Source organism: Grammomys surdaster, unplaced genomic scaffold (assembly GCF_004785775.1).
Source record: "Grammomys surdaster isolate TR1022 unplaced genomic scaffold, NIH_TR_1.0 131, whole genome shotgun sequence".
Taxonomy (NCBI): domain Eukaryota; kingdom Metazoa; phylum Chordata; class Mammalia; order Rodentia; family Muridae; genus Grammomys; species Grammomys surdaster.
The window spans coordinates 18,512-39,215 of record NW_021604589.1 but is presented as its reverse complement, the minus strand read 5'-3'; the positions used below and the strand labels follow the sequence as shown (position 1 = coordinate 39,215).

At 34.0% G+C, this 20,704-nt stretch overlaps 1 protein-coding gene across 3 annotated transcripts in view; it reads right to left on the bottom strand.

Moving 5' to 3' along the window:
• Positions 1-20,704, bottom strand: part of Scml2 (Scm polycomb group protein like 2) — an 81,933-nt gene that overhangs the window by 49,722 nt on the left and 11,507 nt on the right. For all 3 annotated transcript variants that reach the window (XM_028761895.1, XM_028761881.1, XM_028761889.1), the window contains exons 3-7: positions 19,234-19,304; positions 18,266-18,500; positions 16,024-16,112; positions 12,482-12,725; positions 3,293-3,376 (exon numbers count right to left, since the gene is read on the bottom strand). In XM_028761895.1, coding sequence (XP_028617728.1) covers positions 3,293-3,376; positions 12,482-12,725; positions 16,024-16,112; positions 18,266-18,500; positions 19,234-19,304 — 723 coding nt within the window. The remainder of the gene's footprint in view (positions 1-3,292; positions 3,377-12,481; positions 12,726-16,023; positions 16,113-18,265; positions 18,501-19,233; positions 19,305-20,704) is intronic.

The window sequence follows — 20,704 nt, the reverse complement described above, 5'->3', positions numbered from 1 at the left end:
AATGCTGTAGGAGTATGACTGATGGAGAGTACACATGGGGGTTGGGGGGTGGAGAAAGGGAGACAGAGAGAAGGACAGAGAGAGACAGAAATTGAGATTTTAGGAGTTGGGGGAAGGGAGAGAAGTGTAGAAAAGCAAATGCCAAATCTGGGTAGAAAATTGTATGCTTATATCTAAAAATCTCCTGTCTCAAGAGTGTGTAAACATTTCTCACCATTTATTCTCTTATTTGTCAGTAAGAGTTGATCAGTCAATAACTGATCAGGGAAAAGAATAAGGCTGGACTTCAGATTCCAGGGAGGGGCAGAAAGAGATAGAGATAGAGATAGAGATAGAGATAGAGAGATAGATGGGGGGGAGCAGAGGATTCACATGAAGAGGCTTCAGAGATATCATGAAACATGAAACAACACCTGGAGTACAGACAGCCAGATGAATACTAAAATGCAAATATCTTGGGGATTTGGGCTGAGAGGTAGTCAGATTAATTTAGAGGATTAAAATAGATTAATAACTGCTCAGCTACTGTGCCACAAAAGTTGATTAACTAAATCTTATAGTCTATATCTCGTGAGCTAGCCAGGTTAAACAAGAAATTACTACTGATAAAAGTGATTTAACAAAGTAGTTTTAATGTTCTGAATGTATCACATACTTATGTCATGGTACATGGAAAACCCAGCTGGTACTCAACTTGAAGCTTCACATCACACTCACTGGCTAAGGTTCACAGTATGAAAATGTACTACAGACACTACCAGAAGGAAAAAAAAATCCTCAATTTCAGACAACTATGAAACCCTCTGAGTTGTAATAACCATCTACTTCCAAGGAATGCTAACTGGCACAATAGTGACAAGACTGTTACGGAATGAGCCAGTTTTTCATTGGATTTAAGACTCATTCCATGAAATGGAATCTATAACTGACATTGTCAATGACAACAATAACCTATGACAAGATAGGACTTCAGCTCTGGGGAAAAATGTAGCACTGCTATACTGGTAAATACAATAAAATGACTCTGAATGACATATGCATTGATCTTTGCATCCCTCAAGCTTTACCAGAGAAACTTCATTCAGTAGATGGTAATGAACATAGAGACCTACAAGTGGACTACATGAAGAAAGTGAGAGACATTGGATTACTCAACCAAACATGTCATGTCTGTATCACACCCCTAACATCAAGGCTTAGGAATCTATATGAAAGTGCATAAAATGTTAGAATTGGAGATGGTAGAATTATTTAAGGAGACAGGGTTTTCCAGACCTATCAGGAGAGATGTACAAATGAACTCACAGAGATTGCAACAAACTGTAAAATTGCAGGTCAAGCCTGACAAAAATCCTAGAATGAAATGGGAAATAGAATTCCCAGCACTAGCCAAGTACTGCTTTATGAGAGATCAGATTTGTTCAGTGGAATAACACTGAGTATCACACCAAGACAGACCTGTTCAAGAGTAGTCTGAAAATACATATAAGACTCCTATTTTTATGTGCTTCTCTTTCTCTCCTTTTGTTTCAAGACATGGCTTCTCTGTATAACAGCACTGGCTGTCCTGCAATTTGTTTTGTAGACAAGGCTAGCCTTGAACTCACAGAGATTCACCTGCCTCAGCCTTCTGAGTGCTAGGATTAAGGGCATAAACCACCAGGCAAGGCTTTCTCTCCTTGTTAATAGCAGGAAAAACAGGAATTCACATGAACAGTGAGCTGTGGAAAGATCCTGGAGGAACTGGAGGCAGAGAGAATATATGTCAAAATAAAGTGTATCAAATTCTCAAAGAACCAGGACATCCTGGGTTTTGCAGGAAAATGAATGGAACTAGAAAATATGATCCTGAGTGAGGTAACTCAGACCCAAAAGGACATGCATGGTATGTACTCACTAATAAAGTGGACATTAGCCAAAAAAAAAAATACAGAATACCCAAGATACAGTCCACAGAAACCAAAAAACTTAACAAGCTGAAGAGCCCATGTGAGAATGTTTTAATCCCACCTGAGAGGGAGAAGAAAGCAATCACAGGAGTGGGAAGGGAGCAAGGAACCTGAGTGGGAAAGTGGACAGGGCAGAGAAGAGGGGAACATGATCAGGTATTGGGTAAGGGAAAAGGACTGAAGCCCTGAGGGCCAGGAGAAAGAATAGAAAAATGCAACCTCAGGAGGTATGAGGTTTGGGGGACCCTCCAGAATGTACCAGAGACCTGGGAGGTGAGAGACTCTCAGGACTCAAAGGGAGAGACCTTAGATGAAATGCCCTACAGTGGGGAGAGGAAACTTGTAGAGCCCACCTCCAGCAGAAAAACAGTACATCAAGTGAGGGATGGGGTTGCTATCCCAGAGTCAAATACTCTGACCTATAATTGTTCCTGTCTGAAAGAACAGCAGGAACAAAAATGGAGAAGATCCTGAAGAAAAGGAGGTCCAGTGACAGGCCAAAAGTGGGATCCAGCTCAAGAGGAGGCCCCAAGGCCTGACACTTTTACTGAGGCTAAAGAGTGCTCACAAAAAGTGATCTATGATGACTGTCCTCCAAAAGGTCTAACAAGCAGCTGAATATTTGCAGCAAAGCAGATATTTGCACCCAACCAACAGAAGCTGCTCACCCCTGTGGTTGAATTACAGAAAAGCTGGAAGAAGCTGAGGAGGGAGACCCTGTAGGAGGACCAGCAGTCTCAACTAACCTGGACCCTGTGATCTCTCATACACTGAGTCACCAACCAGGCAGCATACACCAGCTGATATGAGGCCCCCAACACATATACAGCAGAGGGCTGCCTAGTCTGGGTTCAGTCAGAGAAGATGTACCTAACCCTCAAGAGACTGGAGGCCCCAGAGTGTGGGGAGGTCTGGTATGGTGGGGGTGAGGGGTGGGAGAGTGGGGACATCCTTGTGGAGACAAGGGGGGAGGAGATATGGGATGTGGAACCCTCAGAGGGAGGACTGGGAGGAGGATAAAAAATAAATATTAAATAAAATTTTAAAAAAAATAAAATAAAAATAAAAAAGAAAGAAAAGCATTCAAAAAGGAAAACAAATATTTTAAACAAATGTGCTATTTAAATTTAAGTTTTAGGTATGTCAAATTTTCATATAATCAGGAAATAGTCTAATTCTCTCAAAAGTAGTAACAAGTATCATTTACTCATCACAGTGAAAATCTCTAGCAATTTAACATTGGACTACATTTTGTATTTGTTTTCTTAAAAGAGAAAAGTCTTTCCTTTTGAAAGCACTACACTATTCTTCAATGTATAGAAATCATATTGCGAGACAATCACCTGGGGCTGCTTCTGTAATTCCCAAAAGAGCGTTTCTTAATCTTGATTGTCTGGTTGTTGGTTTTTTCCTTGGTCTTCTTGCAACTTTTTGGAGAAACAAAATTAAAAATAAAAATTATGGACACTTAAGAGTTAGAACAAACTGTATTCCTATATTAATGCCTAATATTAAAGATTATTATAATAATTTATACTCTAATATTGTGCTGTCATAAAAAGACCACAGTCATTCTCATGTGATACATATGTTTCCAGTTAATTTAGACACTACACTGTTAATATTTTATGTGAAGATAACTTGCCAGATTGTTTATCTATTAACAGTTTAAAAAGATATTCCAATAAACATGTCTTAACAATTTCTTTAATAGAAAAATTTCATTTTATATAGTATACATTACCAATTGTTAATAAACTATTTTATTGCTGAGATAACATACTTTTGATATAAATATAGAATTTTATAGGTAAGGGTGGCTATATTTAAAAATTATATATCAAATAATCTAATGATGTTTCTGAAGGTCTTATAAAAATAAAAACCAGCCAAACTAAAAATTTGCAGAAGGGAAAATGATTAGCCCTAAAATTATTGAAGCAGAAAGCAAAGGACAATAAATATTTACTTCTTTGAAATATAAAAACTGATAAACCTTTAGTTAAACTAAAACAAATAAAAACCAAATCAGTAAAATTAGAGATGAATATGGTAATATTGCAATATAAAGCACTAAACTCTAAAGGATCTAAAAATAAAGAATCAAATAATGAGGGTAAGTACTTTTTATGTTCACATTTAAGAAGGTTTACAAGCAAACCTTTAAGGACTACAATTTAAAGTAGTGGTGAAAATAAGCGTCAATTTGTTCTCAGTAAGCCAATGTTTAGTGATTTAATTTCCTCCATGGACTTTACTGATATAAAGATTTATCTTGTCTTCAAAGTAATTATTTTGGATAAAAATAACTGAGTTTTCAATTTTATAGGCTTCAACCTTCAAGGGAAAAACTCAACCTTTATAGACCTTCAAGGGAAAAAAATTGAACCAAATATTTGGAGGATTTCTTTCTGACAATTTTCTACTAATTACAGTAATAAAAGGATAAGAATATCTAAGTAAATAAAAATGAATACAACACTATAAACATGTAAACAAAATGCAATACAAGTTCTGTAAGATGTTTCCAGTTAGTCTCTATGAGCATAGGGAACTAATATTCCAAGTATTAATTAAAATATTCTAAAGTTTATATAATAAAATATCAGCAAAGAAAATGTTAAATCTAAATAAAAAGGTATTCCTGATATGAAACATCCAGGAAATCTGGAACACTCTGAAAATTCTTAACCTAAGAATAACTGAAATAGAAAAAGGTGAAGAATCCCAGCCCCAAGAACCAGACCATTGTCTGTACATTTTAGCGATCCATTTATACATATACACCCCAATTCTACAGATTCTTATATAGAATTTATTATCATCTAAAGATTTCTGGATGCCAGCTTTCCACTCTGTCTTCTACTTTTCTATAGAGTCTGCAACAAGAAATATTTCTCTCCTACCCTTTTCATTTTCAACTGTTTATTATTTATTTACAAACTGTTACACAGAAAAAGAACTAAGCTACAATGAAAAATAGTTTCTAAAATTTAGTGGTAATTGTCCAAGTTTTTATTTTAAAACTTGGTGGGTCTTGCATCAACTTCCCAATTCTAACCAGAAGATTTCTATTCACTTCCCACTTATCTATCACCTACACTCTACTACTACTATAATAGTAAGAGGTCTGGACCTAGCCGGGCGGTGGTGGTGCACGCCTTTAATCCCAGCACTTGGGAGGCAGAGGCAGGCGGATCTCTGAGTTCAAGGCCAGCCTGGTCTACAGAGTGAGTTCCAGGACAGCCAGGGCTACACAGAGAAACCCTGTCTCGAAAAAACAAAAAGAAGTCTGGACCTTAGCTGCTCTGTCATTCTTCCTGAATCGCTTTTGATGATCTAAGTAGATGTCCCTCTAAGAACTAACAACATATTTTCTAATACTAAAAATACCTTAAATGCCTAATAAAAAGTGACTTTTATCTAAAAGGAAATGATTCATACAGAAAACCAAGAATTCATCTAAAATACTTTGCTTTGGAGAGTGTCAAATATAGCACTAACATTTGGGAAGCAACAGAATGTTATTTCCAAGAGCCTTAAAACATTATGCCTGAATAACTAAACCAAACCATTTTGTAAGACTTTATCTATAGATTTGATTTATACTATTTTAAAACTGGGCTTGCGGATCTAATGTTTTTAAAGGTTACAAGGGAAAAACTTGAATGGTTCTTGAGGTCTATAATCGCAGAACTTTGGAGAGATGGTCAGAAGAACTTCTGTGAGTTCAAGTTCAGCCCACACACAGTGAGATCTTGACTTTGAGAAATGAAAGAGAATGCACTTTCCTCCTTGGCATACCTTCTATATTACAATAAGATCTAACTTAAATTTTACACGCTTTTCCAATCCTGCTATATAGTTATGTCTCATAAATATCAGCCTAGAAAAGAAGTAAAATAAATTCAATAAGCAAGGAATCACAACTAAAAGGGCTTCAGAGACATAATTTGCATATGTATTTTCTGTTTATAGACCACAGTGGTGTTATAAAGTACTACATCAGCTTATTGGAAAATAGTTTTCTTGATGATTATTTTATTTCAAAACTACTACTACTAATATATGTCTGGCTGTATTTTTAAAAGTACAATCTGTAGATCTTTAATATTTTTAGAAGAATTTACAAACAAAAGAAGCCATCTTATGTCAATTTTAAATTCACCTAAACACCTAGGTGTTAAAAATCACTCAAGTTTGAAATAATAGTATCTTTTTTTCTTCCTGAATAATTTCTAAAATTGACTCCTATCATGCTATTCACACTAAAGCAAATACATGTTTTGATGTAATAATCAGCAAAATGTTATTCAGATTTCCATAGTACAAGAATTTAGTAAGTCTCATTTGATGACAGTGGAAATTTATTTAGTCATATTCCTAAAACAGAAAATTTATAATACTTTCATCTAAATATTTTTTAATAATCACATTGTTGTTTGTTTTTAAAAATGCAAAGATTTTTATGGCTGAAATAAGCAAAGATTGATTTTTTTCCCTATATCTTTTAAAAACAACCTTTCAATGTGACTATTCAAATAATAGTGATAAAAAGTTTCAATAAGTAGTATTTAAGGCATGACTGTCTGGGGTAACTGTAATATTTGGGCTATCTTGCATAAAAACTAACAAAGCAGACAGTAAATGTATTTAACCAGACATTAGTTACAATATAAAGGTAATTCCTACCTTTAAGAATATTCCAGAAAGACAAGCTGTTGCTGTATTCACCATTAAGGTGACTTAAATTCCTCTTCATAGCCTTACTCCTTACCAGGATTAAAACTGAATTTCTGGAGAAAAAGACTCAACAACAAAGCCCAAGTTGCCTGGGCAAACCTGAATTTATAGCAAATGGGGATGGAGCTATTTGCATTGTTGATTTAAGGAAGGGGAGTGAAAGGAATGGATAAATAAAGCTGGCAATGTAATTTGTATATTGTCTGTGAGTTGTTGAGAAAAAGATCATCAGTCACCTACTCAAACTCCCTTCATTCTTGCATTCAGAGAAGGATCAAAGGTTATCCTGGGTCAGAGAATTTGGAAGGAAATGAAAAGATATACAAAAATCTAACTACCAATCCATTGTATTTATACAATGAAAGAAAGTTATCCCTGCTTAACCATGTGTTCCTTTAACCAAGACATTTTTAATAGCCTTTATGAAAACTCCAATATATCAGAACACAGAACCAAATAAGATTTAACAGTATAGGCATGCTTGTAATTACTTCAATATTTAGCTGGAATATTTAAATCAGAGAAGAGTCTTTTTATTTACTATAATCTACTTCTTTGCATCATAATAGCTCTCATGTTCACACAATCAGAATACTTGATCCAAGTTATTCATATGAAACAAAAAATATCATGCTTCAAATTTCATGCGTTTTTCAGTTAACCATTTGGATTGATAGTATCTCTAGCAAGATACACCTAACAAAAAGAATGTTTAATGTACAAAGTATACTAACTTATTCTGAATTACAAATCACATTAAAAGCAAAAAAACTAAATTAGTATTTGGATGTTCAGAAGATGTCCAACAAGACTGACATGCTTTAAACTTTGTTTAAACATTTTTCTTTGAGAATTTTAAATGTGCATAGACTGTATTATCATCGAATCTGTCTTGAACTTTTTACTGCCTTCATTATATGCACATCAGCCATTTTCTGATCTACTTGGGAAAAAAAACCTACTTACTGCAGGTTTTAAACACATAGAGTCCTACAATAATGAAGTTGGTAAAGGCCTGCTTTAAAAGGTATACAATCTTTAGCATGGTCTGGACCTAGACCACCAACATTTATATAGATGTACAGCTTGGGATTCATGCAGGTCCCCTAACAACTAGATCTGGGGCTGTCCCTGACTCTTGCTGTCTGTCTTTAGATCCTGCTCCCCTAACTGGGCTGCCTTGTCTGGCTTCAGTCTGAGAGGATGTACCTAGTCCTGTAGTGACGTGAGGTGCTAGGGTAAGGTAATACCCAAGGGTGGCCTTGTCCTTCTCAGAGGAGAACGGGAAGGGGCGATAGGAGAAGAGCTGTCGGGGGGATGCACTGGGAGAAGGGGAACTGATACTGGGATGTAAAATGAATGAATGAATGAATGAGTGAAGTATATAAATCTTAATCTTGATATTTAAAGAGGTAAATCATAAGTTGTAGAACATACACACTCCTTTGAACAAAGAAAATAGCAGCCATAATTTCTAACTTTTTGCTGAGGGGGCTAATAAAAAACGAGCAGAGAAAAAGCTGTTTCTTATTTGGAAATTAAAAATGAGAAATACTTCCTGAGAGACAAACTTTGAATACTTAAGGAGAAAACTGCTAAATGCTACTTTTCCAAAGTAATAAAAGACTACATAGAAGAATCAGCTATACATTTTTAGAAAATCAAGTTTAGATATCAAAATAAATTGTTAGATCTTTAATTAAGAAAAAACAGAATTTATACATTCCTGCATCAAAGTACATAATAAGCTTTCAAGGAAATAACAATTAATTTAAAGACAATTATGTTTTTCATTTTTATTATTCTTTTACTTTACCCCTAGGAACAGTGTATATGAAAAAGCAATCCACAGCTCCACCCTGCTGAGCCTAGGTTTGCTCCATCCTCCACTTTTCCTTTAGGTATATGGAATTACTCCAAACCCTAGAGAGCCTGTAATGTTAGACCCAAATCATATGGAAGTTTGCTTCCTGCTCTCTGAGATAGTCTACAATGTTACAATTAATTAAAGAATCATATTGGAAGACAACAACTTCACACAACTGAAGACTATTATTACAATCAATAATATATTAGTATATAGTAAAATAAAGAAATTGTTGCTTTAGGAATTATTTAAGTTCAAATTTCATTTACATAGTTTATGTTTAAAGTACTTAAGGTCTGTTAAAGCAAAGTAGAAAGGTTCACAATAGAACTATTAGAATATTCTCACAATCTTAGGAAAAATACTGAGAAAAAAATCTTTAATTATTTTTTTATTTTATGTGTAGATTTTGCCTGCATGTATGCATATGCATCATGTGTATGCCATACATAATGCCCTCAGCAGATAGAAGATGTTGTTAGATACCCTAAGACAGGAGTTTCAGGTGGTTGTGAGCTGATATGTAGGTGCTGGTAATAAAATCCAGGTCCTCTGGAAGAGGAGCCTGTTCTTTGACCACTGAACCATTTCTCCAGCTCCTTGGACAATTTTTTTTAACAGAATCTTATTTCTCTTAACGTCTCAAATGACAAACGCTATGTCAACATTTGAGAAAAAATATGCATTCATTTTTAAAAAGTAAGGGTCATTTCAGTTTTGATCCTAAATCACTGGAATTACTCTGTGTTTGTTCCTTCCTGTATTAAATATTTGTAATGGCTGGTAATGAACTCATGTAACATTCTGGAGACATGAGAAGGGTAATATGTAAAAAATAAACAGTAGTTTATATGGAATTGCTGAATTTCTACCATTACAAAAGTAATCTAAATAATACTTTATGAAGAAAATATGAGTGTGAGACACAAGCTGAAAAAGAAAACAGCAAGATCAAATAAACTGTTAAAAGATAATCTACAATAAGCCTTGTTTTCACTTGTGTGATTGTCACCTCCAATTTGTTAAGCATACTAACATATGTGCAACTCTTCTCTTTATTCACAAGATACTCTATATTGGCTGTGATGTAAGGAAATTTGATTATGACATCAAAAATGGCTTGGAAATAACATAGTGTCATACAAGAGACAGGGAAAAATGTGGATAAATAAGAAAAAGGAACAAAACTCTCTAACCTTGATAAGTCAAATTAAAACTTCATTATTTCTGATCATAAAAGTGTTCAGTTTTACAAAAAAAGAATTATTACTATTTTCCAAGTCAAGTAGCATTCATATCTCACTGTACTTATCTAAAACCAGCAGCTATATTGTTTTTAATTATTATTTGCCAAAGCTTTAAATGCTACGGAAAAGCAATTGTTGATAAATTGAAAAACATTTCTATTATATTTGAGAAATACTCAAAAACAATGTAAATTTTTAATTAATGAAATATGATTAGTTTATATCCTTTATATCTTTTGACATTGGTTAACAATAAGGTCCTTAAATTATGTAACATTTAAGTCAATAAGACTTCTGTTGAAAAAAAAAAGACTATAATAATAAAAAAAAATGACTGGGGAAAATGTTTTTATTGGGGGACATGGGTGTGAGCTATGCAATAAATGAAACAAATTAGTAAAAGAGGAGGTATATTAATGCCCAAAACATACAGAAACAAAACGTTTTATACTCTAGCAAATTATGAACTGATAATATAATAATAAAGAAATTAAAAAGATCTTTTCAAAGATTGGACAGCAGAGAGAAAAATAATTTTACCTATTTCTGAGGGTAATAAAAGTATGACTTCCTGAAAAGACCATTTCCCAGCTTAGAAAACATTCTCAACTTCAAGAAAAATTATTGAATCAAGTATGAAAGTATGTAAATATATGTACATAAAAGTACTTACAACATCTAGTCTAGTAACATGAATGTGAAAATTACTTCAGTATCTAACAAGATAGAAATCTGGTTAAGTCAATTATGTACATCCATGATTGAATGCATGTAGAAGTAAATTGCAATTTGTAGGGAAATATTTTGTACAGGAAAATGTACTGTCCAGGTCATGATGGGATTGCACTTTGACAGAATCAAAAATATATTTGATATACTTAGTCTACTGAACTTAAATTTAAGGCTAGTTTATCTTAAAACATGCTTAGAACATTTATATTAGCTTAAGCTGAATAACACCATTTAACTTTAACCAAAATCCTAATTTAAAAATTTTAATTCTAACTATCACCACAAACAAACAAACACCACCACAAGAACCAGAATCTACACTACTACACTACTACACTACTACAGAGCTGGGGATGTAGCTCAATATAAAAGAAAAAATGGTACTGAAGGATAGTAACATTCTCAATCACACATTCCAATCTCACCATATCTTAAGCAAAAAATATCAGTTTACAGAGTAAACTCAAAATTTGTATCTTGTGATATCGCTATTCTACCTATACTCATTTTGTACAGCAAATTTCATTTTTTCTTGCAATAATCATATATTTTCTCTGAGGCTTTTCTTTACTCAATCACTATTCTCTGCAGAATTTAAGTTACTTTCATATTTGTCATACATTTCTATATTTGTCATTTTTTACAGGGCTATCCCCCAGTCTACTTCTCTTCCACTAGAAGATAAATTTCCTGAAAGCAGATATTATGTCTTGGCTACCTTATCATATGTAGATCTATATAGTATCATATATATAGAAACATTTACCAAAATTATCATTAATATCTACTTGATAGACGCAGCAGCAAGGAACTGGTATGTATTACTCTACTGTAATGGGCTGTGTTTAAATCACAAACGTATTCAATTACAAGAATAACATATCTAAAAGCCCTTTTCTAGTCCCAACTTCCTCTATATACTTTATCTACTTATTTAATCCTTTTAATAATGGAAGTAACATTTAGTGGGGTAAATTTTAATTATGATTACATTTGATTCCACCAGTAAGTTTGTATTAAACTCAAAGCCAGTTAGTCTTAGCAATGATTACTTGGAGACATTTGTCTGAAAGAACATACCTACATAATCATAGTATTAAATTTAGAAAAACTATTATAAATGGTGAACATTAGAATAACTGAACAGAAATCTATGAAAGCTTCCATGGAGTCAATATTTTTATTTATTTCATAGATTTTACCTGAGAACATCAAAGTATCAGTTTACCTTTAAAATATAAACAGAACCATGTAAATATATTTTAATACTCATTATGTTCAACCTTGCATTCTAAGCACTCACTCTATATTGAGCTATATCCCCAGAACTTATATATACATTTCAACTGAATAATAATTACAAAGGTAATTTTTAAAATAACTATCTCCTATACCTACTCAATATTTTTCATAACACAGCTCCAGCATTCTAAATATGACTTCTGGCTTTGCCCATATTCTTAGTGTGAACTGGGACATAATATTCATGGTAAATAGGAAGACCAACAGTCAACTGAATAATAATTACAAAGGTAATTTTTAAAATAACTATCTCCTATACCCACTCAGTATTTTTCATAACACAGCTCCAGAAGCCTGGTGAGGCAGGGTGGGGTGGCATGGAGGGTGAGGGGACATCCTCTTGAATACTGGGGTGGGAATGAATGGGATGAGGAACTGTTGGATGGTAGACCAGGAGCGGGATAAAGACTAGACTGTAAAAAAAGATTAAAGGTACATTTTTTAAAAAAAGATTCCTGGGGAGCTCTCAAAAATTCTAATTCTCCTAATTTGAATCTTCCTTTTTCTCTACTACCTACACTAGAGAATATTACCAGTCTATCTGCCAATTTGACATCAAGTTCTAATACTGCCACCATTAAACACAATATCATTAAAGTCAGATCTAAAATAACAGAACATTCAATTGGGTACTAGCTTACCAATTTTTCCGGGTGGCTGCAATACATCTCCTGTGAGCCGACACCATCCAACTGGAAAGATGTCTCGGGAGTCATAGTTGCACCAGTAATCAAATGCTCCACTCCATCCATCAAAAGTAATACGAAGTTGATCTCCACAGACAGCTCCAATTGTGGCAGGACAGATCATAAATGGATTTTTTCTATCGATAGCTTCAATCTTCATCCCAACTATAAAATTATTTTGGGGTGGACTTGGTGGTTCCTAGAAATACAAGTGATCAATGAGACAAACTTTTTTTCAACACAGGGCTTCTCTGTATAGCCCTGGCCATCCTGGAACTCACTCTGAACACCTGGCTGGCCTCAAAATCAGAGATTCACCTTCCTCTCCCTCTAGAGTGCTCAGATTAATGGACTGGCAAAGAATTGTTTGTTTATTTATTTATTTGGCAATTTTTAGGCCAGGCGTCATGGCACACACCTTTAATTCAATTTTAATTCAATGTCTTGAGTTTGAGGCTAGCCTGGTCTACAGCGTTGAGCGCAATGATTCATTTTTAATAACATAACCAAAATTGACAACTGTCAGCCAAGTTAACCAAAAGATAGAATGTACAGAGGATTCATTAGAGAATATTTTGAAAATGTATATCCCAATAAAATAGAAAACATGTATGAAAGGGTAAGTTTAAGATTGGACCAAGATATCTTAAAACAGCAATACACATATAATTTGCAGTGAGATGAAATAATGGCATCCCTCACACTTTAAGAAAAGCAAAAGGCTAGATGAATTCACTGCTAAAATACACTAGTATTTGAAGACCTAATACTAATGCTTCTCATATTTCATAAAATAGACAGGAATCAAGCATGGCCAAGCACATTCTACAAAGCCAGTATTACCCTGACATAAAAGCCAGATAAAGGTGAACAAAAAAAATTCCTCAATGAACATAGATGCAGAAATTTTCAACAAAATACTTCAAAACCAGATTAAGAAATACATTAAATATATGACATACAATGATTGAGTTGGTTTTGTATCAGCATTATAAGAAAGGTCAACATATAAGACTTTATAAATTTAACAGTAACAAATAAAATCAGAGACAAAATTCACATTATCAACTCAACAGAAACAGAAAGGGCCTTTAATAATGTTTAACATCCCTTCATAAATAAAGCTTTAAACAAACTACAAATAGAAGCAGCACAAACATAATAAGCCATACTAAACACTATACTGTTTTGAGGAAAGCAATGAACACAGGTCCTTCTAAAATCATGAATGAGATATACAAGTACTCTCTTTACTCTCTACTGCAGTGACTGATGCTTAGCCAGAGCAGTGAGGGAAAAGAGAGGGATACAAATAGGAAGGGAAACAGTCAAATAATCCTTATTTTCAAATAATATATCAGTAAAAGATCCTAAGCACTCCTCCATAAAACTCTTAGGTCTGATACACACTACCAGAAAAATAGTGAAATTCACCATCAACATAGAAAAATAAGTACTTTTAAAGCATAACTACAATAATAAACATGCTGAAAAAAATAGAAAAATATCCCATTTAGGACAGCCTAAAAATGTCAGTCATAAACCTAGCAAAGGAGTTAAAGAATAAAAAAACAAAAACAATATAAAAAAAACCAAAACAATATAAAAAAAACCAAAAAACAAAAAACCACACACACACTAAGGTAACTTGTCCTGACTACTTTTATGTCAACTTGACACAAGGTGGAGTCCTCTGAGAGGAGAAAACTTCAATTGAGAAAATCCCTCTATAAGATTCCCCTGACTTCTTAATTAGTGATTGATATGGGGAATTCATTTTAATAAGGGATTGATGTATGATGGCTCAGCTCATTGTTGGCTATGCTGTCCCTGAGGTGTAATGGGGTCTTAAATGGGTAACTAGTTAAAATTAGGACAGAGCATAATTCTAATATAACATTACTGTCCTTAAGCACAGGAAAGTAGGACAAGACACAAATACCACATATACAGGCTACAAGAAAGCACAAGAACACAGTACCTACAGGCCAAAGAGAGAGCCATCAGATGGAAATCCAGACCACACCTTTATGTCAGACTTTTAATCTCTAGAATTGATGTTTAAATAAACCTAACCATCAACACTGAAAATTTTAAAACATTAAAGAAAAAAAACTGAGGATGATACAAATAGGAGACATGCATTCCTATGTGCATTCCTCATGGAATGGTAGGATCGATATCACAAAAATGATTATCCTACCAAAAACAATCTACATATTCAATACAATATCCACCAATATTCTGACATGATTTTTTTACAGAAACTGAAAAACAATCCTAAAATTGGTATGAAGCCCAAAAACCCTGGAAGGCAAAATAATCCTTAACAATTAAACAACAACAAACCACTGCTGGACATGTCTGTAGTCCTGATTTCAAGTTATACAATAGAGCCACAGCAGTAAAACCAGCATGGTACTGGGACAAAAGCCGACACAGTGATCACTGAAAGAGCACTGAGGACCTAGGTTATAATTTACATGTATATTACAGTTACATGATTTATTTCTGATGATGATGTCAAAAACATACACTAGAGGAAAGATAGCTATTTTAAAAAATTGTATTGAGAAATCTGGCTAGCTACATGTAGAAGAATGAAATTTGATCATTCACTTTCATCTTGCACACAAATCAATTTGAATAAAAAAAAATCTCAATGTTAGAGCTGAAGCTCTGAAACTTCTAGAAGAGTAGGGATACATTTCAGTATATAGGCTGAGGTAAGGGCTTTCTGAATAGGGCTCCAGTCATCCAGGAATAAAGACAACAATCAACAATTTTTACCTTATTAAATTAAAAGGTCTCTGTATTACAAAGGAAACTATCAATCAACTGCTCAATGTGCAGAGAATAAATGTTCTCAGAGAGCTCAGCCACAAACGTGATAACCATATCACATACCCCTACTACCACAAGGCTCAGGAACCATTTTAGAAGAGGGAGGTAGAAAGTTTCTAAGAGTCAAAGGTCAGAGAGAACCAGAACAAAACAGTATCTTTCTGGATGTGATGGGGGCTGTTAGACTAATGAACTCAAAGCAACTGTAGTTGCTATCCTGAACCACATGGTGTCTCTTCAACCCTAAATTTCTGTTGAAATACTACCATTATAAATACATTTGAAAACAGAGCTTTAATCTAGTTTGACTGGTGTGGTTTAATGAGTAAGATACCTACGTGCATATATATAGTGGAAGCCATGTAAGAACACAAGAAGCTGGTCAACTATAAACCAAGGTGAGCCTCAAAAGAGACCAGTCTTCAAGGCATCCTGATTCTTGTTCTTCCAGTCTCCAAACTGGAAAAACTTTTTGTTTTTATTATGGAAGCCATTCCTCTTGGCTATAACAACCCTAACAAACGCATTCAATATTTGCCTGTAATTTTAAAAAGACTTATTCCTGTTTCAGAAAAGAGTGGTTAAGCATTCCAACTAAAACAATAAAATCATGTTTTCTAGAGGACAGAAATGTTTTATAATGCGTGTCTTACCTTCTTAAAGAACACTGCAGGTGCCAGTTCAGATCCAGTTAGTACACGTAGTAAGAACATGGGCCATGATGAAGTACTCATTGTGTACCCTGTTTTATAAACCATACACCATTAAAAACCTGTGAAACTATAACAATGGAGAATAAACGGGTAACGTGTACCAATCCTCTTCAGAGAATAACTTTCTAAGGACTTGAGTAAAAAAGATAAATCTTATTGTACCTATAGCCACCATTTTAATGTCTGGCACCAATATCAAAGTGGAACCAGAAACTTTCGTTTTAGAGAAACAAGTGGCTAGGGTTTGGCAACAAGCATTCTTATATTTGGGGCAACTATGAACACATTCTAGTTAACACTATCCATGTTTAAGTATTTAAGGAACCTATATTAATATAAATGACTTCTCTGAGATACATAAGATCAGTGAACAGATAAAAAATCAAGTATGTTAAAATGAGATAGTGAGTTTATGGATACTCATTGTAAAATCTTTTACATTTGTGCATGTCTGAAATGTCCCATAAAATATTAGTAAAAAAGACTTAGCTTCCTTTAACAACTTTTACATATACTAAACATAATCTTGAAATTTATAAGAGAATTTACCAAAATAGGCTTGTTTAGAAATTTTGCCAACTTATATCAGCATTAGGCATACTGTTTTCTGAAGCAATCATTTTCACTCAAAACCTGCCTGTCCCAAAGTTAGAATTGGAAAAAGGTTATATGCACTCTAAATGAATGCATTCACTAGAGTAGGAAAGCATATGAGTCACTAGCAACAGAGCTATCAACAGGGCAGCATATACAAAATGTTGAGAGAGACAAAGTCATCCTCAAATGATCTTTACTGAAACTCCCCCAAAATATAACTAGAAAACAAACGATAGTAGAAATGGATAGCATGTTTGTGACTCAATATTTATTGTCAAATGTGACCATCTGAGTTTATAGTTATAGTTATGCTATCTAGCAACCACATGGTACAAGTAAGATGAACAATATCCCCAAGTTGTACTCTGATCTTCACATGTTCTATGATATGTGTTCACACATACAATCAATAAACGTGAAAGAAATAAAAATACAGAATATAAAAAAATTATGTTGTGGCATGTATCTATAATCTTGAAACTTGGGAAGCTGAGGCAGAAGGATCAACAATTCAAGCCAACCTCAACTACAGCACTGAGATGCAATCAAAGAACAAGAAAGAAAAACAAACATACCACTGACCAATTTAAAACCAAGGCAGAATGCTTCCATTAACCAATGAAGTGCCTTGCCACTAAGCTTCCCTGCATCTCCTTTAAAATTACTTTCAAGTAATTGTTTCTGGTGGTAACAATTTAATATAGTACACTTTGTGAATGCTAAGTATGTGTTATCACGCTGCACCCTAGTGCTTAAACTACATCAGTTTTAATTAACAAAATTTGAAAAGATATTAGAAAAGTAATTATTCACAGTACTCTGTATTATTTCTTCTTGGGAAATATTTCACTAATAGAAAAAAATGTTCTGGATTTTACATCAATTATTTTAGCATTATAAAGAACATAAAAACCAGTATCTAAAATCCATTGAGAGTACAGATTGACCAAATAAATCACTTATTTTCTGCAAATCATTGAAATATTCCTCAATCCTAAAAGGATTTTTCCCAAAATATGTCATAATGTTTTACTTTTAAAAACATAGCCCAAACTGAGCACTACATGTGCTTAAACTTAAATCCTTTACTAAACCTTCCTTTTCCTCATCCTTTTCAAAGCCTAACTGGTGTCTAATGGTTAGGACTCTCAATGAGTGAAAAATACTGGTTCTTGTACTCCTCTCATAATGTAGAATCACACATTCTTTCCTATCTTCGTCCTGTACCCAAAAGAGTTGAATGGCTCAATGAACAGTATCAGAAGGTGTGTAACTCATAAAAACACACACAGGCTTCTTCTCTAGAAGATTCTCTGAATTTACATGCATAAGAAAGCTTCTTTTGGTATTTTAAAATTGAAGATTAATATAACATCTGTTCAAAAAGGAGAACTTTCAGCATACTTGTGCAGTATTATAAAAGTGAGATTGTGCTGAGTTCCTCTCCAATCATGTATCTTTTATAGGAACTCCCTGACCATCTACTTACAAGAAGGCCTGAGTGATTTTTAAAAGGACACTTAACACCATCTCTAATAAATAGCTTACTAGTAAGACTGTTATTTTAAGAACTGTTTATCCTTACCCAGTGGAGGCTGAAGCAAATCTCCCGCTTGTTCACAAGTCCCAACAGGCTGTATGTCTGATGAATCCACAAGTCTCCAAAAATCATTCCTATTGTCACTACCATCCAGTCGTAGACGTAATCTGGCTCCAGTAATTCCAATGACAGAAGCAACACACACTGAATCAATATTGCGAGGGTCACGGGCTTCCAATTTCATACCAATTTGGAATTCATTAGTTGGTGGAGTCTTAGACTATAAATAAATAACATAATGTTAAATGCATAGAATATAAGAAAAATATATGGCAAACTGTGATACCAGAATAGCTAGGTGGCATTTTTAGGTACAGTCATAGTAGAAGTTGAATAAGGTCAGGTTTACAAGCCTCAAGGCAAAATCTCTCTTTTGACTGAAATGCAGTATAAAAACATTGGCCATCACTAGCCTCACTTACAGGCACATCTAGAAAGCCCAGTTATTGCTTATAAGAGGCATCCTGAAAGATTATTTAAAATAAGAATCTCATGAAGCTATTCCTCTTGAAATGAGCAAACTAGAAGTCCTATCAAATCCTATGATGATGTTAAACTCCTCAGCACATTGCAAACATCCCTACATACTTTTGACCATGATCCCACAGCTGCCTCCATCTACCTTGCACTCTAGATATTCTGTGCAATCTCTTGATGCTCATCTTATTTTGGCTGTTTTCTTTCTTCTCATCCTAACAATCTTAAATAGCATCTGTTCCATGAGCCTTGTCAGTACAGGGTTATATTTCTTTTAATTACTCACTATTTCTGCCTTTCGCTCTACATGGGCAATTTAAAAATTACTGCAAAGAGATCATCTGGTAATCAGTGGTACAAACATAATCCTACTTTCCCTTCATACTATCAGAGCCATGTACCCACACAAACAGACACCCTTCTACAAGCTAATGATGTATGTTACTGTATAAAGTATCAAGAGAATTTTGGCATACCTGTCTGAAATATTCTGAAGGAGCACTTACAGACCCAGTCTCTTTCAAATACTTGTCCCAGTCAAAATGATCTGGAAAAAAAAATACAAAATAGGGTGAGTTTGAAGTATGTAGTTTTTTATCCTGAATAAAATAAGATTTAGTCCATACCTAGACAAGTAGGGGTATGAGAGGCTTTGAAAAGAATAAAGGGAATGGAAAAGTGTTGTAATTACATTATAATCTCGAAAAATAAAAAAGGAAAAAATATGTCCTATGAACCAGGTTTTAACTCCTCAATTTACATTGAATCATACATCAAAATAAAAGCAACTTCCTGATAATAATAGTCCTGAAAGAAATTATAACTCATATCCTCTGGATGAATTGTGGAGCAAAGCAGAGTGAATTTGAAGGAAGGTGCCTGGGGTGTGCAGCAGTAGTAGAGGTCCAGTGTTCAATACTCTACATTGCAAGAAAAAAATGTGGACACTAGAAACCTAGGACATTTTTATAGAATAGAAAATCTGCACATATGTTGTAAATATAAATTTTCTCAACAATTTTGTTTACATTGTATACCCCCATACATGTGAAGGTGGTTTGTTTTTTATGGGGATGTAAAGGTGTTTTTAAAAAATTCTTAGAACCAGAGTAGTTCTCAATGGACTATTAAATCTCTATCCACAGTATGAAGAACCTAGTGTTAAGACACAGCAGTAAGCAACTGAACAGTGCAGTTACTGAAATATATTATTGTAGTGCTGTTACATCTTCTATATATTTTTGCTGTGCTCTTCCATGTAGTCTTCATGTAATACTACAATACTATCAAAAAACAGTGCATTCTGCCTGGTTTGAACACATTCGCTCAATTCAGTGTCCTAGCTAGACTGTCAAGACACTGACAAACTGATTAGAAATACTAAAAATATATATTTATATGTGATTTAATTTTCAGAAAACATGAAGTTTTTCTATATTCTTGTTAACTAGTATAAAAAACTTTCTACTTCTCTTCCATAGGTGAAACTGTATTACCAATTCTGATATTCAGTAGTACTTCTTTATCCTCAGGCTCCAATATGTTTGACTTCAATTACTTACATTCAATTGCAGTCCAAAAATATTATAAAGAAAACGTCAGAGGTAATTTATAAGTTTTAAAGTGTATAGTTGTTCTAACTGGTAAGATGAAATCTCATACTCACATTCCATCTCACTCAAGAGACGTATGCCATGAATGTAACCAGTCTGTTAATCACTTAGTCACAACTTTGTCATCAGACTGCCTGCTAAGTAAATTATCAACCAGCCAGTGTTCAGATATTTTATCTTCCAACTTAACATCTTCCAACTTAACAATAGCCACAAAGTGCAAGTATAGTGGTGCAGGTAATTCAGATACATGAGAGAGAAACCATAAAGTGCTATTCTTTAAGTGGAAAGGTAACAACTCTCAACAATGAATGAAACACAGTATGTTGAAGTT